The 23674-nt window shown below is 37.9% G+C and overlaps 1 protein-coding gene across 1 annotated transcript in view; it reads right to left on the reverse strand.

Moving 5' to 3' along the window:
• LOC149258266 (uncharacterized) overlaps positions 1 to 21102 on the reverse strand; it is a 204958-nt gene extending 183856 nt beyond the window's left edge. The window contains exon 1 of the mRNA XM_089414960.1: positions 20666 to 21102. Within this exon, the coding sequence (XP_089271086.1) occupies positions 20666 to 20940 (275 nt within the window). The 5' untranslated portion in view covers positions 20941 to 21102. The remainder of the gene's footprint in view (positions 1 to 20665) is intronic.
• Between the last annotated feature and the right edge of the window lie 2572 nt (positions 21103 to 23674).

Raw genomic sequence — 23674 nt, forward strand, 5'->3', positions numbered from 1 at the left:
ATATCCAAAGACTTGTTGCTTGTAATGCAAAGTCACTTCTTATATATACAGACCAGCGTTGGTATGGTAGGCCAACATGAGAACCTTTGAGTTAGGTCGACGTTTCATGCAGGAGATCACTGTCTTTATTTTAGCCGACTTGCAAGGGGATAGTGACATTTGTTTTGGAGCGTAGATCTTTGACATCATGACTTCTATAATACTTATGCTGAGATAATAAATCCTAAAGACATCAAGAAGAAGTCTTTGACCTATGATAAACACATCTTGCTCATGAAACCCATGATGCAAGGAATAATAATAATTCATTTTGTTTCTTCTCTTATAATTACAAGTCATAATGAAAACCAAACCTACTTACATTTCCTTCAACACTCCCTCTTAACTAGGGAGGTATTCATTAAATGGTACATGGCTATTCTCAATACTAAAGAGATCTCATAAGAAGAGTCGGACTAGTAATCCATCTGTATAGCATCATTATAACCAACATTGTCACATAGCAATGCCTTGACTAACAGCTCTATCTCTCAATAGATCAGAGCAAAATGTTGACGAGACCAATGATTATAGACACCTTTATCATTGTCTCTCAAGGTACATACCCACCGGGTGTTCATTGAGTATGACCTTCTAGGACTATTCTTACCTTGGGTTCCCAGCCCTCAAAGAATATTGGTCCTCTTGCCTACTCTTGTCTTGGATGCCCTACACATCCTCAAAGAGCATCGAATGCCAGATGATTACCCAATCCTCCAAACTTTCTTCAAAGTGAAGACAAGAATGTTGTGTCTATCTCTCCCTCTCAACTAGGGAGGATATCATGTGTTTACATTCCTCTTCATGGCCTTCACCTAGACTTATGGTTATTAGTCCAGGTCTAGTGCACGACACATGAAATAGAAAAACACAATTGTCACTCCTTTTTAGTCAGGGGTGATCCAATCCAATCTCCCTCTTGATCAGGGACCTGTCAAAGCTCCTTCTTAGCTAGGGACTCTTCTATACATCAGCAACTTCTTCTTTGTGGGTCCTTCAGCTGCTTGATCAACTTCTCTCCTTGATGTCATGAAAATCAGTTGAGCTTCTTCCTTGTAGGGCAACAACCATTGATCACTTTCCTCCTTAGTTCATCATGTCATTCCTTTCTTCATGGAAAGTGGCCTTCTTCATATCTGGAACCTTCATCATATGGCTACTTCTTCATCATGCTTCTTCTATCCACCACATGAATGCTAGTTGTACTTGTATTTACAACTCTTGTTTGAGTGGCCCTGCATGAACTTATCCAGATATTTTTCAAGAAATCAAAACATATTAAATCAAGTCATACCTTACAAGATGACTCTTCATCATGACATCTTTCTGTAGGTATCAACATCCTGCATACATGTTGACACATCTCCCAAAGATATCCATTGTCCAAGATCTTCATCTTTTCCATCAGAGTCTTCATATCTTTCCAGGAAATTTTCTAGTCAAGTCTTCTTGATCTTTTGGATGTTGATTGCCTTCATCAGGGTTGCATATCTCACAATCTCTTCCTTCCTCACATATTTCATTCCCAGTAGCTTTCAATCGGAGTTTCTTCATTGTAGTCAACCACCTTATACTTCATATGAGGACATATTATGTTGAGTTCATCTAGTGTGACTTATGTCTTCCTGCATCCTTTCAGAGGAGGAGATCCTTTTTCTCTTGATCATGCTTCTTAAGATATAAGCAATGATCCATGTTACCTGCAACCATATGACATGACATTATAATATTAAACACAAGCATACATACCTTATTTTACCTTCAGGTCATCAAGGCTTCTTCCAGCAGCTTCCTTGATTGTAAAGATCTTCAATCCCTTGATCTGCTTCAGGTCATCATATCATCATCCATGAACTCCATAAGTTGGAGTTCCTATTGAAACACTTGCTTCATCCCTAAATCAGTGAATCTTCTAGTGAAGATTCTATCAGAGAATCTTGAGGATCTTAAAGATCCCTATCCAACAGATGTTTCCCTTTTGATGCATGATGAGTTTTCTTCAAATGTTTGAGTTCTGTAAAGTTGTTGCCTACAGCTTGCCTTCTTTCATAGAAACCTTAAGTTGTTGACAGAGGTATCTTACTTATCCTTGTGAATCTAGTCACCCTCGTGATGATGTCATGAGATCTTGTTTCTAATACTTCCATAATGTCACACCACATCCTATAACATATTGTAGTCACATTCTATGCAGGATCTAGGAGCCCAAAAAGAGACTTATAGAGAGAGGCTAACTTAAAGAATTCTACTCCCTCTTACCATGGGCTTCATTCAGCTCCTTCCATCCTATCCAGTGACATGAATTTTCTTTTCCTCTTATCAATGTCCTTTTAAGAACCATACTTTTCTTATAATGTTTGTAATTCATTTACTAGCTTCCCTAATGTCTACCTTATGAATTCAATGATTTCGCTCATTTATGAGGACTAAGACTATCCTCCTCATTTTATGCAAGGACCTTTTCATGAGGACTATGACTATCCTCCAGTGTTTCTATTTCCTTGATGCTTCCTTTGCTTGAGCTGCCCATCATGAACCACTAGTATCCTTTTATCAAAACTTTCTTGGAGATCTTCTACCACCATATTTGTGATCTTAACATCACCGAAACTGTTTCGTGACCTTGAGATCATCTTGACTCCTAATTCATCTTCAAGGTACTTTTGACTTCTATATTTGAACGCATTGTTGACATGCTAGAGATATTGCTATCTCACAAGTGGACTTTATCACACTCAGTATTCCTAGGAGTGCATCAACAAACACTTATATCGAGCATTATCCAAACTATGGTGGTGATATAGAGAGACTTATGTTCTGATCCGAGCATCATGTTCATAGACAAGATTCGAGACTTTGACATGTATATTGTTATGACACTGTACCGAGACAGTGATGTCTATGAGCACTATACATACGAGTTGTGTAGAGAGGCATTGTGTTGTGAGCCCGAACTTGTCACCAAATAACATAGGTAACTAAGTTGTGGGTAGCACCATATAGAGAGACTCTCTTATCACCGAAACTGCCTTGTTACATAAACTAGATTGAGACAGTGGTATAACATGGATTGTAAGAGGTACTCCTTTTTCTGCAAGATATCCCTGAGACTATAATTTATGTCGAGGCTGTCTTTTATTGCATAGAAGAGGTTCAGTGATCAAGAAGCGAGGATCCCAGGAATGACACAGGTATATTCTATTGAACTGAACATGAGTTGATGACTGTCATTACCGAAGTTGATACTTCATATATTGTTGATACTTCAAGTTGACACTTCATATAATGTAATTTGGCACCGAGATGAAAAGGAGAACTGAACCTTCTTACTGTGATTTCAAGTGGACATTGAGACTTCCGAAGTCTTGGTATCAAGATAACTGGACTTAAGTATATATTCTTGAGACAGTAAGGGAGGTGATTGTGAACATAGACCTCTTTGTTTAGGATCACCGAGAACATAGAGATGACTGAATCTCAAACAACTTGTTACTGTGATGACTTCAAGACTGCTCATAAGTTCACTAAGATTTTGTCTGAGCTCCCTGAGGCAGAGACAGTGGGAGGAATCCAATATGGAGATGATAGTGTAATTGATCCTTTCTGAGATAGCCTTCATAAGTGTCACTTAGATGCCCTTGACTGAACCATAGCTCTGATACCATGTTGAGAATTTAGGGAGGGCATGATTTATTTCATAATTTTCTTACATGATTACTACTTGTGTACATCGTATTATCTTAGTTCCTTATTACAGTGTGTCTTCCATACATCAAATAGCAACCAAATCAATAAGACAATGACACAATGTTTAGGATTTCAAGCCAGGGCTAAAACCTCTCCTCTTGAGAGGAAAACTCTTCAATCTCTTCTTATAGATGTTTAGTTGACGAATACCAAGACCCTTGACTAAATTACTTAACTCAAGATTACCTCCAAGATGCTTGTCACTATCCCTTGTAGTCTTCAGCCTTCAATCCACAGTCTTCTATCTTCGCACTGTCTTTATGTCACTGTACTCCTTCAGATTTTGGTCTCCTTATACCTTCGTTGTCTTGTTACTATCCTTGGCTTCTACAAATCTTCTCTTCCTCGGCTACCTCAGTTCTTCACTTCAACACAAGTATGTTGCTTTCCCTTTATGCCACTGTCTTGTGACAGTCCTTTACTTCTTCGCTATGATGATGACGAGACGGAGTTCATCCGAGACTTCTGAGATATATATATATATATATGAGACAGTCCTTCACCGAGAGAATTGAGATATGTATGTGAGATAGACTTCACCGAGAGCCTTGAGATATATATATATATATGAGACAGACTTCACCAAGAGCAATCCGAGGTATATGTTACCTTCTTCGTTCATTGTATTGTGTCTTATCTTCTTCGTTGAAAACTCAAAGATATCCAAAGACTTGTTGCTTGTAATGCAAAGTCACTTCTTATATATACAGACCAACATTGTTATGATAGGTCGACATGAGAACCTTTGAGTTAGGCCGACGTTTCATGCAGGAGATCACTGTCTTTATTTTAGCTGACTTGCAAGGGGATAGTGACATTTGTTTTGGAGCGTAGATCTTTGACATCATGACTTCTATAATACTTATGCTGAGATAATAAATCCTAAAGACACCAAGAAGAAGTCTATGACCTATGATAAACACATATTGCTAATGAAACGCATGATGCAAAGGAATAATAGTAATTCATTTGTTTCTTCTCTTATAATTACAAGTCATAATGAAAACTAAACCTATTTACATTTCCTTCAATGTCTTGAAGTATACTCATCCAAGGGAAGCAAGAAGAAAGGAATTGTTGACATCATCAAAGGACTCAAGGTGATCTCCTTCTTTGAAGTCAAGGATCACTTTTGAAGAAAACCATCTTCATTGAGAAGAAGTTTTTTGTTATCTATATCATCATCAAATTCAAGAAAGCAGCAGGTTGAAGGAGCATCTTCACAAGTAAGTATATTTATGTCTACATCTGAATCTGTCAAAATGTCCTTTTGCAAGGAAAGCAACAAACTGGTTGGGGCTTCAAACTTTTTTGCATGGAAGAAAAGAACAGATATGAACCTCATAGAAAATGAGGTCATGGAACATGTTGAGGGCTCAATCACCAAACCTCCAAAGGAAGATGCTCAAGCACTTGCAAGGTATATGAAAGGGAAAGTAAGGGCTCAAAGGATTCTCATAGAATCCATCAAGGATCCCCTCATTCCCTACATATCAAAACTAGAAACATCAAAGGAAATATACGACAAACTTGTAAAATTGTTCTCCGTAAGCACTGCATGAGAAGTAATCTCATTAAGGTAAGAACTCTACAAGATGAAGATATCAAAATAAGGAATAGCCTCATACTTTATGAGGATATCTAAAATAAGGGATATGAGGATATCTGAAATAAGGGATCAACTACAAGAATTGGGAGAGATAATGTCTGACAAAGAGATGACTACCATAGTGCTCAATGCACTACCGGAAGAATGGGGCAACTTCACATCAAGTATCTATGGGAAGAAGGAAGCTACTCCATTCAATGATCTGTGGTCACTATGCAAAATTGAAGAAACCAGGTTGAAGGCAAAATCTGATGTAGGATCAAATGAGCAAACCCAAGCATATGCTGCCATGGCAAAAAGAAAAGGGAAGTTTGGGAAATTTGGTCCTCAAAAAAGAAAGAAGAATATGGCAAAGGTTCAATGCTATGGATGTCAAGAATATGGGCACTACAAGAGAGATTTTCCTAAGCTCAAGAAGGACAACAACAAAAGAGGAAGAGAAGAAGCCCATATCACTGAAGAAGTAGAAGAAGTTGAAAAGAAGAATCCAAGGAGGAAGTAAAAGATCTTTACTATGATTGAGATAGTCTTCCTCACCTAGTTCTATTCAAGTTTCTGTTTCAAGTTGTCTTTTGTAAAGTATAAGCTATCATGGTAGGAAACATTACAAGCAGGATACGATGCATCATGTTAGGAGATGGCATCAAGAAAGCATATGATTGAAGCAAGAGCTCGCAACATCATCATAAGAAGCTTAAAAGATAGCTGAAGGAGAAATATATAGCAATAGAAGGAAGTAGCTCTCGATAACCTCATTGGAAGCATAAGTAGTACTTATGGAGAGAAGAAAGTCATCTAGTATAGAACTCATCATACATCATTCAAAAGGAGCATTTACAGGATGAGGATGATCGAAATCCTCCGTTGGAATCTTCAATGGAAGGTTCACCTACTGGAAGAAGAAAGCGTCTCACCAAGAATTCCCACTTGTATGGGATTCATCGGATAATGGTATGATGTCAAAAGAAGTGAAGCAGGTCAAGGGAGTGAAGTTCTTTCAATCAAGGAAACTGCCAAAGGGTCTAGATAACCAAAAGAAAGAGATGAGTATGTATGCTTGTATTTAATAAAGTAGAGTCATGTCATATGGTTGTAGATATCATGAATGATTGCTCTACCTCAAAAGCATGATCAAAAGAAAGGATCTCCTCCTTTGAAAGGATGCATGAAGGCATGGTTCACACATTGACTAGATGAAATCAACATAATATGTCCTCATATGAAATATGAGGTGGTTGACAAAGTTGAAGGAACTATGATTAGAAGTTCCTGGGAGGAAATGTGTGAATAAAGAAAGGAAGAGATCATGAAAAATGCAACTATGGAGAAGGCGATCAACATACAAGGACTAGAAGATTTGACTATGATATCTCCATGGGAAAGATATGAAGAACCTGATAAAGTTTGAAAAAGAAAGAGATCCTTGACATTGCATATCTTTTTGGAGATGTGTCAATATATATGCAGGATGTTGATGCAAACAAAGAGATGTCATGATGAAAGACCATCACAAAGGTATTCTTGATTTAATGTTCATTTTATATTTTTGAACAATATTTTGATGGGCTTATGCAAAGCTACCAAAGGAATTGTTGTAGATGTCATCTACAATTGACACTCATGTGGTAGGATGAAAGATCTTAAAGGAAACATGATGCGAAGAAAGTAGCAAGGTATGAAGGAAAGGCCAAATATGGACTAATGGATCACTTTCCAATAAAAGAAAAGATGACATGATTCATGAATGAGAGTGATGGATGGTCGATGCCCTACGAAGAAGTCCCAAAAAGATGAAGACTCCTAAATAAAGAAAAAGAATTTCATGACATCGAAAGGAGGAGCTCTTCAAGCAGTCAGTTGTCCCATGATCTCCACCTAAAGAGATGCTAGAAGCAAGTCCCTAGTCTAGAGGGAGCTTGGGTGCATTCCTTTTATAGGAATGGGTACATTCCTTCACTGGAATGGGCATATCCTCCCTAATTAAGAGGGAGAGATAGACACATCATTCTTGTCTTCACCTGGGAAGATAGAATGGAGGATTGGGTAAGCATCTGGCATCCGATACTCTTTGAGGATGTGATAGGGCATCCAAGATAAGAGTAGTCGTAGAGGACCAATATTCTTTGAGGACTGGGAATCCAAGATAAGAATAGTTCGGTGGAACATACTCTGAGAGAACCCGGGTGGGGTATGTTCCGAGAGAGACAATGATGAGGGTGTCTATAAATCATTGGTCTCGCCAGCATTGTGCTCTGATCTTGTGGAGAGATAGAGTTGTTAGTCAAGGCCTTGCTATGTGACAATGATGGATGATATGATGCTATACAGATGGGTTACCAATCCGACTCTTCTTATGAGAATTCTTCAAATTGAGAATGTCCAAGTACCTTATATGGATTATGAATACCTCCCTAGTTAAGAGGGAGTGTTGAAATATGTAACTAGGTTCGGTCTTCATAATGTTAGATGTAATGTTGATTTTATGTATTTAATGAAAAGAGAAAAATAAATTTATTATTATTGTTCTTGATGGATGGGTTTCATGCTCAAGAGAAGTTTATTTTTAGATCAAGCTCCCACTATGAGCTCTTAGGGTTGGTTATTGAGTTATAAAGTCAAGAATGTAATTGTCATGTATAAGAGACCCTTCTTGGGCATGTCACATATTGTAAGAAAGTCAAAGTCAAGTCAAATAACCCTCCAAGGCCTTGTCAAATGATCCAAATGGATCCTAGAACACCCTCTAGGTCTTCAAAATCTTCTAAGTCTGCCAAAGAACAAAATTATCACATGTGGAGAATTCTTAGAGATGACAGGTTACACTATCAGGGTGAAAAAACATAGAAAAACAGAGAAAAATAGGCGTATCGGAGGCTTGGACAGTTATGCACAGGAGTCGTTGGATCTGGCCGATCAACGGTCCAGATCCGATCGGCAAATCGCAAATTGGCAGAGATGATTGGAGGTTATCGGAGGTAGTCGCATAAATGTTGCGATAGCGATCGGCGGGGTCAACGAGGACCGTCGATCAAGAGCGCAGATCGAAGACCAACGTTGCACCGCCATATCGCATCGGTAGATTACAGCAAAAGCACTTACCAACGACCCGGGGCTCGTGCAACATGCGATTGCGACAAGTCGCATCGCAAATTCGCATCAGAGCTACACAGAGGGGCGGACATATAGATATATATATATACGCGACGCGATAGCCGGACACGATAAAACTATAAACGATATTCTATATAAATTCAAATCTGTCAAACGGCAGTTTCTATGTGTTTTCGCGTATTTCGTTTATTAAACGAAATACGATGGGAAAGCGCCGATGCGATGAAACCCAGACCCGAAAGGGTTGCGAATGAAAATATATATTATTTCAAATACGGCTAAAGCCACTGTTACGGGATTTTTGCGATATTTTAATGTATTTTTAAATATAAAGGGGAAGCCATGGAACGGGCAGTTGTGATATGCGATAGCGATTGAGGGCGGACCCGATAGGAATATAGTGGGGATTTATGAATATTAGAAGTCCGAAACACTATGTTGTGGCGAATTTTCCCGAGTTTGAAGGCATTTCTCTGTGTAAACAGAGAATGCTGTTTCAAGGATTTCAACGGCCAGATGGACTCTTCCGTTGCAGAACAGGTGGCCACCTCCCCTAAAAGTGTTAGCAATGACTATTTAACGCCCAGAAGGGGGATTCGAGAGGATAGAGGCTGGGAGCCAGAAAGCCTGGGAAGAGGAAATGAACAGACAACGCAGATTGGCTTTAAAAGCCACAAAAGACAAAAGACAGGGACAAGCAGTGCTAAGACAGAGATCCAACAGAGACAGAGAGTCAGTAAGGAGAGTCTGTGTACTCAGAGAGGCTTGAGGGGTTCAAGCAAAACTCTTGCTGTTGTATCTATTATGTGAGGCTCAATTTGAGCTCACTGTTGTAAAACTATGCTTTTAAAGACATAATAGAGAGGTCACCACTGAAGGCTGGACCAGGAGATGTAGCCCAGGAGTGTTGGGTGAACTCCATATTAAACCTGTTGTGTTTATATGTGTTTGTCTATTATGTTCTTTAACTGCTTCATTGTCTATGTATTTCACAATCTTATCGATCCATTGCACAAAGTAACATAGGCATATCCATGCACATGAGTCTATAATACCTTAATAATTGTCTAAGATCTCATTTTCAGATCAAGTGGTATCAGAGCTTTAGGTTGCTAAGGTTAGACAAGCTTGTGCTGGATTGTTGAATGCTAACTAGGTCAAAGCTCAAATTAGGAGAAGGAGAACTGGTTGAGGCTAACCCAGAAATTGGAAGAGTCTATCCTAGGAGGAAAATGACAGAAGAAATTCCCTTGGAATCAGACTCTCAGTTCATGGACAGTTTCATGACCATGAGAGCCATGGTAGAAGAGATGTATCGAGAATTTAAGAAAGGCCGAGGGGAAAGCCCTTCAGCATCTCAAACAGGCAAAGGAGTAGAGGAACCTCTTCTAGTTGCCCATTCAGAAGGCAAAGGGAAAGGGGAAGAACCTCCTCCATCAACACCTCCTTCTAGCCCTGAAAATAAAAAGAAGAAGACTTCTGTGATTAAATTAGATGTAAAATTTGATTTGCCAATATATGATGGAGAATTAAATGCAGAAAAGCTAGATAACTGGATTAGACAGATTGATGTATATTGCAGGGTGCAGAACATCAATTTAGAAAGGAGAAATATTCAGCTAGCCAGCCTTCGCCTTGGAGGAACTGCCCTTGTGTGGTGGGAAGGCAGGACACACGCTGATTTGAAGAAGCATGGTAAAATTCTTTCTACCTAGAGTGAATTTGTTTCTGCCATTAAAAAACAATTCTATCCACTAGCTTATATGCAGCAAGCCATGACGAGTTGGCAAACTCTTCTCTAATTAAAGGGGCAAAGTGTACAAAGCTATACCCAGGAATTAGAAAAAGAGCTTTAATTCTAGGCATTTCTCTAGACTCACCTGAAACTTTGTTGAAGTATATAGGTGGTCTGCATAGCTATTTGAGGCACACCATTCTCATGTTTAACCCCACTACCATAGATGAGATATCTGTTCAAGCTACACATCTAGATGCTAGAGGCAAGAATGTGAACCCAGAGATTGGGGGATCATCAAAACCCACTGCAAGCAAGAACAAGGAAAAGAGGACGCAAAAATGGAAAGAGAGGAAGGCAAACGATGTACAAAAAGGCAAACCTTCATGCACTTACTACAAGAAGGATGGACATGATGATGAACATTGCTAGTATTTGCATCCGGAGCTGAAACCCAAGAAGTTCGATGGCAAGAAGAAGAAGACTGCTGCTGCTATACAAAAAGATTTGGGGTCAAACTCAGGTGATGAAACAACAGTCACAGCTACAGGTATAAAAGGTAAAAATTCTAAAGCATCTACTAGTAATTCTGCACAATCTATTGATAATGAAGAAAATGAGAGGAAAATACATGAGCTTTTTCATATTAGAGTTATTTCCAAGCACCAAAAGATTGATACTTTATTTGATAGTGGTTCACAAGTAAACTTGATTTCTGAAGCAATTGTAAAGAAGTTGGGATTACTAACCACACCTCACAAGAAGCCATATCCATTAGGTTGGGTATGTGATAAAGCAAAGCTACAAGTGACTAGACAATGTAAACTTAGGTTTTCTTTTGGGTCAGCATTTGTAGATGAGGTTGAGTTAGATATTGTTCCCTTGGATATATGTGGAATTGTTTTAGGAAGTCCTTACTTGTATGATAGAAAAGCCATTTTCTATAGAGCTGAAAATAAGTATCAACTCACCAAAGATGGAATAGAATATATTGTAAGAGCTCATAAACTCAAAAATAATTACACTCTCATAAACTCAGGGCAGATGAAAAGAATTGTAAATTCATGCAAGCAATTTTTATTGATGGTTGTAAAGGAAAAGAACCTTGATAAAACCAATATATTTGAAGGTTTTGTTGCTAAACAGAAAGCTGATTTAGAAAAAGTTGTTGCAGAATATGATATCCTATTTCAAGAACCTAAAGGTCTGCCACCCAAAAGGGAAATTGTACATGATATTCATTTGCAGCAAGATCCTCCATTGCCTAACATCGGAATGTACAGGTTATCCGCTTTAGAGAATGCAGAGATCAAGAAGCAAGTACAAGAGCTGCTAGACAAAGGGTTCATAAGACCAAGCACATCACCATGCGGATCTCTGATCGTGTTGGTGAGAAAGAAAGATGGTTTGTGGAGGATGTGCATTGATTACAGAGCGTTGAATAAAATAACGATCAAGAATCGTTATCCCCTTTCTCGCATTGACGATCTATTGGATAAGCTGAAAGACACTATTTACCTTTCCAAGTTGGACTTGCGTAGTGGCTACCATCAGGTCAGAGTAGCAGAACCAGATGCATGGAACACTGCTTTCAAAATAAAGCAAAGGTTGTATGAATGGTTGGTTATGCCTTTTGGCTTAACTAATGCTCCTGCCACTTTCATGAGAGTTATGAATGATGTACTCAAGCCTTTTATTGATGATTTTGTAATTGTATATTTAGATGACATTCTTGTTTTCAGTAAAACATGGGAAGAACATTTGAAACATGTAAAGCAGACTCTAGATGTTTTGAAAAAAGAAAATCTCTATGTTAAGTTATCAAAATGTGAATTTGGCAAAACAACTTTGAATTATTTGGATCATACTGTAGGGGATGGCGAATTGAACATAGATCCCTCTAAGGTTGAAGTCATTGTGAACTGGCCTAAACCCAAATCTCCTACAGAAGTTAGAAGCTTCCTAGGAGTAGCACAATAATGGAAAAAGTTTATTGCTAACTTTTCCTTGATTACAGCGCCCTTACATGCTTTAACAGGATTGAATAAGGTGTTTCAGTGGGGAGGCAAACAGCAAAAAGCCTTCGACACCTTGAAAGAAAAGATTAGTACAGCACCAGTACTAGCATTGTCAGATCTTCAAGGACCATTTGAGATTGAAACAGATGCCAGTGACTATGCCATGGGAGCGGTGTTGATGCAACATGGTAAACCCATATGTTATCATTCTGAGACATTTAATTCTGCAATAGTTAATTATCCCACATATGATAAAGAATTGTATGCATTAGTACAGAGTGTGAAAAAGTGGAAACATTACTTAATGGGCAAAGAAACAGTTATACATACTGATCATCAACCACTTCAGTACTTGCACTCACAAACTAGATTGCAGCAATCAAGACACTACAGGTGGATGGGTTTTTTACAGCAGTTTCATCTTGTCATCAGATATAAGAAAGGCATACACAATAAAGTTGCAGATATGTTATCAAGACCAATCATAAATGCATCTACTATACTTAAGCATAATTCAGTATTGCATGAAAGCTACATTGAACAATATGCTCAAGATGTAGATTTTAAAGATGTATACGCAACTTTAAGTCATGGCAAACAAGTAGAAGAATTGGATTATCATATTAAAGACCAACTCTTGTATCATTTGGGAAAGTTATGCATTCCTCAAACTAAAAGAGTTAATATAATCCGAGAAGCACACACTTCTCTAATATCAGGTCATTTTGGTGTAAGTAAAACAGTTGCACAGCTGCAAAGATTTTGCTATTGGCCAAGAATGCATGAGACAGTTTCTAGATATGTTAAAGGGTGTACCATGTGTGCTAAAAGCAAGCCCAGCAATAGAAAATTAGACTTGTACACTCCACTTCCAGTCCCTTCTCGTCCTTGGGAAAGTGTCTCCATGGACTTTATTGGGGGATTGCCAAAATCTAGAAAAGGTCATGACTATTTATATGTTATTGTGGACAAGTTCAACAAAATGTGTATTTTAATACCTTGTAACAAGCAGATTACAGCTGAACAAACAACGAAGCTATTCTTTCAGCATGTCTGGGTTCATTTTGGTTTACCCACTTCCATTGTATCTGATTGAGATTCCCGATTTGTTGGGAAATTTTCGTCAAGTCTGTGGGAATTGATGGACACCAGACTAAAGAAGAGTACAGCCTTCCATCCACAAACAGATGGCCAAACAGAGGTGGTCAACGGGACAGTGATCCAGTTGCTCAGGGGATATTGCAGCAAGCATCCCAAGCTTTGGGATGAACATTTTTGTTATGTGCAACATGCTTACACCAAAGTCTCCCTTGGAATTTGTCTTTGGGAAAGACATAGAGGTTGATGGACACAGTGATGTGGACAAAGCAACCAAGTTCATTGAACAGATCCAAGGAATTCACCAGGCAGTGCAAGAACAGCTGGAACAGAGCCAGGCCAAGTACAAGGCAAGGCATGATAAGCATCGAATTGAGCATAGCTTCCAAGTTGGTGATCAAGTCTCGTTGTACATCAGCAAAGACAGAATGCAAGGTGAGGGAAAAAAGCTGAAGCCAATAAGGTATGGGCCTTTCAAGATACTTGATAAAATTGGTGAGAACACTTTTCGCCTTGATTTGCCAGCTTACATGCACATCTATTTAGTGGTTAATGCAGAAAATTTAAGACTGTTTGAACCTTCATTAATTGAAGATCCCGAAGAGCAAAGTCAGTTGCCTTCTATTGATGATCTGTTGCCTGAATATCTCAATGAGTTGCAGGAAGATACAGTTCTGGACAAAAAGGTGAGAACTACGCACAGAGGGGATGTTGAGTACCTAAGAATTGGACTCAAAGGTTCAAAACCAAGCAGTGCACGATAGATAGAGATTGGACAAGCGAGGATGTTGTATCCTCACTTGATTGATGCTTAAAAACCAACTTTTGGTGGTCCAAAAGCCTTTTCAGTGGGAAGGCGTGATCCAAATGGATCATGGAACACCCTCTAAGTCTTCAAGATCTTCTAAGTCTGCCAAAGATCAAAACTATCGCATGTGGAGAATTCTTAGAGATGACGGGTTACACTATTGGGGTGAAAAAACATAGAAAAAACAGAGAAAAACAAGCATATCGGAGGCTTGGACAGTTATGCACAGGAGCCGTCGGATCTGGCCGATCAACGGTCCAAATCCGATCGACAAATCGCAAATCAGCAGAGGCGATTGGAGGTTATCGGAGACAATCGCATAAATGTTGCGATAACAATCAGCGAGGTCAACAAGGACTATCGATCAAGTGCGCAGATCAACGGCCCACGTTGCACCGCCATATTGCATTAGCAGATTACAGCGGAAGCACTTACCAACGACCCGGGGCTCGTGCGACATGCGATTGCGACAAGTCGCATCGCAAATTCGCGTCGGAGCTACACAGAGGGGCGGACATCTATATATATATATATATATATATATACGCAACGCGATATCCGGACCCGATAGAACTATAAACGATATTCTATATAAATTCAAATCCGTCAAACGACAGTTTATATATATATATATATATATATATATATATATGCGACGCGATAGCCGGACCCAATAGAACTATAAACGATATTCTATATGAATTCAAATCCGTCAAACGGTAGTTTCTATGTGTTTTCGCGTATTTTGTTTATTAAACGAAATATGATGGGAAAGCGCCAATGCGATGAAACCCAGACCCAAAAGGGTTGCGAATGAAAATATATATTATTTCAAATCCGGCTAAAGCCATTGTCACGAGATTTTTGCGATATTTTAATGTATTTTTAAATACAAAGGGGAAGCCATGGAACGGGCAGTTGCGATATGCGATAGCGATTGAAGGTGGACCCCATAGGAATATAGTGGGGATTTATGAATATTTGAAGTCCGAAAAACTGTGTTGTGGCGGATTTTCCCGAGTTTGAAGGCATTTCTCTGTGTAAACAGAGAATGGCTGTTTCAGGGATTTCAACGGCCAGATGGACTCTTCCGTTGCAGAACAGGTGGCCACCTCCCCTAAAAGCGTTAGCAATGATTATTTAACGCCCAGAAGGGGGATTCAAGCGAACAGAGGCTAGGAGCCAGAAAGCCCGAGAAGAGGAAATGAACAAACAACGCAGATTGGCTTTAAAAGCCACAGAAGACAGAAGACAGGGACAAGCAGTGCTAAGACAAAGATCCAACAGAGACAGAGAGTCAGTAAGGAGAGTCTGTGTACTCAGAGAGGCTTGAGGGGTTCAAGAAAACTCTTGATGTTGTATCTGTTGTGTGAGGCTCAATTTGAGCTCACTGTTGTAAAACTCTGCTTTTAAAGACATAATAGAGAGGTCACCACTGAAGGCTGGACCAGGAGATGTAACCCAGCAGTGTTGGGTGAACTCCATATTAAACTTGTTGTGTTTATATGTGTTTGTCTATTATGTTCGTTAACTGCTTCATTGTCTATGTATTTCGCAATCTTATCGATCCATTGCACAAAGTAACATAGGCATATCCATGCACATGAGTCTATAATACCTTAATAATTGTCTAAGATCTCATTTCAAATCAAAATGCAAAGGATCAAGTCAGCCAACTAAGGAGAAATCGGCCTCTCTAGAAGGTGAAGTCGACCTAATTGAGCGTTCATGAAGGGTTATATAAAGAGGAACTTGGCCTCACTCAAGACATACTCACTCAAGCGTTGAAGTAGTTCGATCTCAATAAGAAGAGAAGCCTAATACCTAGTGAAGGAGAGAGGAAGAAGAGCGAGATAATTTGTAATTTGTTTTGGGCAAAAACTCATTCACACGTGCGAAGATTAGGGCATCATTTTGTTGCAATAGAAGTTGAAATTGTTATCACTCAAAGAAGCCTAAGTTTGGGTCAAGGAAGGTCAATTTGGCAAGTTGAATTGTCAAGAGGAGAAGAGAAGGCCAAGCGAAGTCAGAAAGAGGCAAATCAAACCATATTTCAGCCACACGTGTGATCTAAGGTTTCTACAGAAGGAGCCGAAAATCGCAGGTCTGCAACAAGAAGCCTAAATTCTAAGTTAGGGCTGAACTTTGAAGTTGTGACACAGGTTTGATCAACATTGACTTGGAGAAGAAGAAATTCATCCAAAGGAAGCATTGACTTGGTCTTGGAGGGGTTGTTGGTCAAGGGTCTAGGTCTTGGAATTTGTCAATTGAAGATTCTATTAGAAGAAGAATTTGTTTGGTTTTTCCTCTCAAGATTGGAAAGGTTTTGGCCCACATCTTGTGTCCTTTGTCTTATTGTTCTTTATTATATGGTAGTTGTTTGATGAAGATCACATAATAATAATCAATTCAAGAAGAACCTAATTAAGAAAAGTAAAAAGTCTTCACAAGCAGTTATCATTGCTAGAGAAATCATCTCATCTCTCTGCCCTAGATTTCTCAACAGCAGTTACAGCAGAAAATGCTTTGTAAATAGTGGCCATGAATCAAACTTGATGAAAAATGATGATGTTTTTATCACAATTTGATTTGCAGAGAGTTACAGCAAACAAAGGCGAGATTTCGAGAATTTTAGGGTTTCCAAGTTTTTTCGCATCCGCTACATAGTGGAAAGGGGTTGTGATTTTTTTCTCGAAAGGATCTATCATGGCAACAAGCAGACATGGAGAGATGAAGAGGTGAGAGAATGGGAACACACAGAAAGGAAACGAACAGGGGCAGAGGGAATGAACAACCTTATCAAGTCAAACTGTTAGAAAGATAGAGAGAGGTAGGTCTGAGCGTGACAAAACAGGTCAAGAAACCTGCAAAGTGACAGGTGGAGAAGTTACAAAGAGCATGCCAGAATGCCTAAACCTAGAACCTATGGCTTTGATACCATGTCAGGCCAAGGAATAACTCCTGAACTTGGATGCCTTTGCATTAATGAGAATAAAATTATGTAACATAAAAGGGTGACCTTTAGGATTCATCTTCCAAGGTCAATTCCTATTGTAATTGTTCTTATTTCTCTTTATTTACATATTTACAATTTATTCACCCAATACCCAAGAATTAGGTATCTAACAAATTTAACCTGTATCTAATTCGCTACTTGTGGAGATGTGACTTTTATGGAGTATTTGCTATTGAAGATTTGCTTTTGCATTGGATATGTCTTTTTGGAATTGAAAGACGGCCTTTTCATGGAATAATTGTAAGTTTATTGCTAGATTTTCATTGTTTTACATGTAATTGAATTAATGTTAGGGTTTTTCTATGATCCATGATTAAAGCATAATATTTTGTGGGAAATCTCGATTAATTTTGCATGTTAAAAATACTTCTTCCTTGAAATCCATAGGAGAACTCCTAGTGTGCATCTCCTATTTAATTTCTCCCCTCACAAAAAAGATAGTTAGGGTTTTATAAAGTGGAAAACATATTTCCCCCCCCTTACTCCAATCATTTGTCATTTATCTCTAAAATTTACCCTAAGACTCCATCACCCAAGTAGGATTAGGCACTGGTAAATTTTGTGTTGATCAAAAACCTCTAAAAATGAAATATTTCTCTTCTCTTTATTTTTCCTAACCTTTAAGGCAGACCATTAGGGCTTTTTCTTAGGGCCAAATTGATTTAGGGCATTGTAGATGAATGTTTGTGGAAGAAAAACCTAAGATTTATCTCCATAATCCTTTTGAATGCAAAATCTAGCTTTGTTGATGGTAAATCTTCCCTTAGGAGGGTTGATGTCATCCTTCTCTAGACAATTTTGTGCCTTGGAAACCCTAACCCTAGCCTAACTTCAACTTGAGGCTTAGTTTGAGGGTTTGTTCTATTGTTTTGTTGACTTAATCTTTTAGCAAACCGTTTCTTTGACTTTTATGTGTCTAGGTATTCCATTGTTGTTGCATATCAAGAAACCTTACACTATACAAGTCTCTATGTAGTATAGTCGCATGATACATTGCTCCTTTATCAATAAGAATTGAGCCTTTGTCCATCATAGGGTGTCATCACCTAGCCTCTATTTTCATCACCTTTAACCCTAGAAATTAGAATATCCTTATAGATGAATACTAGGAAGCCTCCCTTGTGAAATTCCACTAAAGAGGAGGAGGAAGATTGTTGAGGTGACAGTGACAACCTCCCTCATTGTTGCTATATGGTTTAGCCCTTGTCTTGTGAGTCTCCTCACAAGGCCTACTATATTTTGTGGCAAAAGGACCCTTGCTTTACAAATGTGCATACTTTGGAGCCTGACATGTATCTCTTAGAGTTAGAGTGCTTCACATGTGGCTATCTAGTGATTCATTAGGTTGATTGTTTGTGGACCTTGTCCACTTTATTATTGTTGGCCTCTCTCACCTATACTATATAAAAAGGGAGGAGGGAGCCTTTTTATTCATCACATTGATCACATACTTAGATATAAATGCGAGAGCTAAAGCAAACTTGTCTCTTTCACTTGTACTTCTTCTTCATTGTACTTTACACTCTTTTTTAGTACACTAGGGTTCTTGTGTTGATGGCAGATGTAAGCAATGTGTCATGGTTAAGATTTTCCCTAGGAACTAGAAGAGAAGGCAAGCTAGGGTTTGGGAGAAACCATAAAAAAGCAAAGGGAGAACTTATTCTTGTGGCCTTTGTGAGAGAAAAAGATTAGGGTTTTGTGGCATTGGAAAGCCTAATGCTATTTGAAGAGCTTAATATGACGAAGATCCTAGGATACTATTTTGTTTTCTCTTGTACACTTGTGTGATGCAAGTGTAGGTGCCAAAGAGGACTTGGTGTGCATGTTTGCTAGTTGCGGATCATTGGTGGAACAACCATCTTTGGTTGGGAGTGGTTCCTAACTAGGCAGAGTTGCTAGATAGAGTTTGATAGATGGTGTGATGCTAGCTTATTGAGATTACCCTAGCTCGGGTTTGGAGAGCACTGGAGAAGTCGCAAAGTGTAATAAGCTTGCAGGACTTACTTGTACCAGCTTTGGAAGTATTGTTGGTATGTACTTGTAACTTCATTCTATGTATATATGAAGAGTTTGTCGTCCAAACTTTGTATACTTGCAACTCTGATTTTCAGCTTATGTTCCCATGACAATTGAGCAGTTTCTAGAGCCAGTTATGCATGTTGATGTTACATAACAGTTGGTAGATTTTGTTAAAAGATTTAACAAACATATAAAAGCTAAGCGGGCAGATTTATGGCTGTAATAAATCCGCTGCAATGAGTAATTTTCAGATCTGTTATATGTTGGGAATTGTGTCCCAGGGGCTGGAAGATATTTCCCCCGAAGTATAGTTGTTTGGTGTTTATTTTCTTGCACTGCCTTGTGTATTTAGTCGTACAGAAATCAAATATATGCTTGTGTAATTTATATTTCAGATTCAACTCTAAGGCTGAAAATTCAAAGGAAATAGATCTAGGAAACCCCAAGGTTGACGTGGAATTTCTGAATTTGCATTAGAAGCCTTTCCAAGAAATTCCAACATGTCAGTTTTAGGGGTTACTCTGAAAGTGTTTACATGATGCTTGAGGTAACTTAATGTGATGTGGGGTGCATAGTATGTTGATTCACCTTGATTGTATGGTGATGGAAATAAACATTGGAGATAGCATACTCATGGATGGTTATACCATAACTTGATCCTTATGTGATGCACTTCCTTAGGAAGATGGAGACCTATGTGGCTAGGTGACATTCTTTGTGAGCTGTGCACATGGAGGGCTTGGTTGTTTGCTTTGGAGGACATCCCATTTGAACGAGCATGTGGCATCTACAAGAAGAGCGTTGAGTCTTAGGTAGCATGAAGACACTTGGTATTGCATCGAAAAAAGATTTGTAGTAAAAAAATTGTTTCAAAATTGGTTGTTGCAATAAGGATAGACATCCACCGAGTGGAAAATACTATAGCTTACCCGAAAATAGACAAAGCAATGCTTGAAACTGTGTATCCTATCTTATCTTAAACCTACTCTAGTATTGGCGAAATAAGGCACCCATTTAAAATGGGCATTACATAGTTTAACCGCAATTTCATTCTTGCAATAAGAACACTGTCACCTGGAAAGGCGGACTTTCATGGGGAAACTTCTAGTGATTCTTGATGGCGTTAATTTTTAACTTCCAATGATTCTTGTTGCACTTCATGTTCCCAAAAAGACACACAAACAAGAGTAGAGACAGGTTAGCGTTGAGCTGTACTCCCTAGTAAATGACATAACAAACTTTACAGACTCAATTGAAACAAGATTTTATTAATCTTTTGAAACGGTATACGAATTAGAAAAGACAAAAAGCTAAAGAGTTCGGAAAGATTTCGTTGGACTTTTACTCGACAAAATGCAAGGTGAAGCAGAAGAAAAAGCAATCTCAAAATCAGGAATAATACGCAATGGGCCTTATTTAGTAAAGACTAATTTATTTAATATAAAAGCTCCACTGGTTGAAGTACCTGAGAGGATCAATGATCGAATTTGGCAGAAAAACAGCGGGAAGTCCGAGAACGGAGTGGTATAGGTATGCGGCCAATGCAGCAAAAGCCCCATCAAAACATGGATAGTGATACACCACGCATGCCATTTGTGCATTTTGACCGCACAGTCTGCTTGCTGCTCTCGCAATGGCATCTCTCGTCGCTTTTGACCGAAATTGCCTCGTTAGAAATGGCGATCCTCGTCTAAATTTGGCCGCCAGGAATCTAGCTGCACACGCAGACAAGCCAGCCATGACGCACAAAGATGATCTTCAAAATTATATATTTGGAATGATATCGAACAGGATGGCTTGTTCGGAAGTGTGTTCTGTGACTTAGTTCGTGTCACAGAACACACTAATAACCCCGTATCTTTCATTGTAGGAAATGAACCAGATTTTATGGTCCCTAATCACTCTAGTAAGCCGTTAATGCTTTTGTGGGTATGTTGGGACTTTAATAATGGGGTCAAAATTTTGTCCCATGCTGTGTGAATTAGGTTGAATAGCGGATGTGATATATTGTATTATAAAGTATTTGTTGTTTAATATTGGAGTCTCAGCCAAGTTCAAAATTGGTTAATTTATAGGGCATATTTGTGGGTTGTTGCATCAAGTTCAAAAGTATAGGGGTAGTTTCTCCACTCAATCTCAAATTTATTTGGTGACAGATGAAGAATTTAAAAAAAATAAAAATAAAAAAATTATAAATAATGTGTAGTGGGAAATAAGGATATTTAATAATTGTAAAAGTTAGGAGATAAAAATATTTTATAATTGTAAAAGCTAGGAGATAAGGATATTTTATAATTGTAAAAGTTATTTCTAAATATTATAAAATAGACATATCGTATTTGTTATTATTTTTATTTATGTGAGAGTTGACAAACACCTTATTCATTTAAATATTGATTTTCTAGCATAACTTGGGCATCAAATTAAGCTTGTCAATCTTTATACGCTACATTGTTATCATTTATAACCATGTTTCATTCGTGTTTATGTAATAATGTCATGTTAATTAAGATATTGATATATTGTAATACTTGTTGAATTTCCTTTTGTTAAATCTCATCCATTCAAGTGTTCAATTATTTAATTTTCTCTCGTCAAGTTTCTATCAATGGGCTTATTTTGGTTATGTAATCTGTTAAACTCGTTTGATTTCTATTATTTCATTCATAAAAACAAATTATGTTTTCCGTTTTGACTTTGTTATACAATCTTTTTATTATATGTTGTTTGATCCTACAATCGTCAATTATAGTCCATTTTTTGATAGAGCGAGAGCCTTTGGAAGCTCCTACATTGCATAGACTCATTATTTAAAGCTAAAGTATGTTTTTAAGGCCTTGTTTCAATATCTAGCCAATGAAGTTGGCCCCCAAAATGGCATTACTTTATAAGTAGAGGAGACCCACCCAATTATAAATGTGGTATACTCACACTCTTCTTCTACAATGTGTGATTGGTTATAACTTGAGAATCTATATATAAAAGGAGTAACACTCATGAAGATGGTCTCTTGCCAGATATTATGGGAAATTGTTTGTCACTATAACTCCATTCAAACCTTGAAAGTCCACAGAAATTATGAGCCTCTTCAAGTCTCTCTTTTGTTGGACAAGTTAGTTTGTTTAATGATCTAAAAACTACGTGAGGGCTTAATGTGCAACCAATTTGAAGAAAACTTGTGAGGCCTTAGGGTGGGTTGAGGGAAGCAATGTTAACAAGTGAAAATTGTCTTAAGAAATCAAAAGGTAGGGTTATGATCCTTATTCAATTGATTTTAACCTATGTATCATTTGTCATCAACAAAAGTCATTAACAACAATAAGGACTACAATACAAAAAAAGGTAAAGATTCCCTCCTCCAACCTTCTTGAATGATCAAATGATAACCCCTCCCTTGATCCTAACAACAAGAAACATTTAATTCCAAAAAGCCTCCAACCCCCTAAAATCCAAAAAGAATGTGTTTTCCTCCAACTTGTTGTTAGAACCATTGATTCCCCTACCTACTCAATAATGAATCTCTTTTGCTAGTTACCTCCAACCCTTTGTTGGCTACACCTCCTCTTAAATCAAATACTTGATTTTGTTATGATCATTAAACAAATCCAACTCAACAAAAATGACCTCCTTATTAGCTTTGATGTTATTTATTTTTTCACTAAAATCATTGTTAATGATGTCATCAATGCCATATCAAACCTTGTCAACCCTAAAATTACTAACCTTGTTCAATTATGTTTATAATGCACTTTATTTAGCTACAAAATGAAATTTTATGAATAAATCAAAGGTGCTATGATGTCTTCCCCTTATATCTCATTATTTCCAATTAATACATAAGAACCTTGAGAATAAATCCATTAAAAGTTCCCCTTAAAACTAGAATGTTAGTTTTGTTGTGTTAACTATACTTATATTATTTGACCCCATGGTTGTAATAATATTAATAAGTTCTACACCATCTAAAATGTTTTTCCAAAAACATCCAAATCACTCACTAACGATAAAAAATACCCACCCTTCCTTGATTTCTCAATCACCAAATGTAAAGATAGTCTCCTTTCATGCCAAGTTTATCAGAAAGTCCACTTTGACAAATGCAAACATGCCAACTCACACTGCCACCCCTCCCATAAAAGTGTTTCCTTAAACATCTCAATTGCTCAAGCCTTCACCTTTTTGAAAGAAAAACCATATGGAATAAGAGAAAACACATCAACTTGGAATTTTCCACTAGAACAATAATTATCTAATGCTCAAATTAATATATCATTCACAAAGATAACCAATCCAAAACTCACTCTCCTCTCAATCCCAAAACACTATTGGAAAAAATAGGCTCCCTCTCATTGAAGGAACCATTGATAAGACATTGAAATATTAAAAATGAAGAACATAAAAGCTATCTTCAAGCCTAAAAGAACCCTTAAAAAAGCCTTCAACAAATTCAAGGACAAGATGCTCACATGAAATC

The sequence above is a fragment of the Pinus tabuliformis genome, chromosome 6 (assembly GCF_031772625.1).
Source record: "Pinus tabuliformis cultivar Carrire ecotype Pingquan chromosome 6, CPIR1, whole genome shotgun sequence".
NCBI lineage: Eukaryota > Viridiplantae > Streptophyta > Pinopsida > Pinales > Pinaceae > Pinus > Pinus tabuliformis.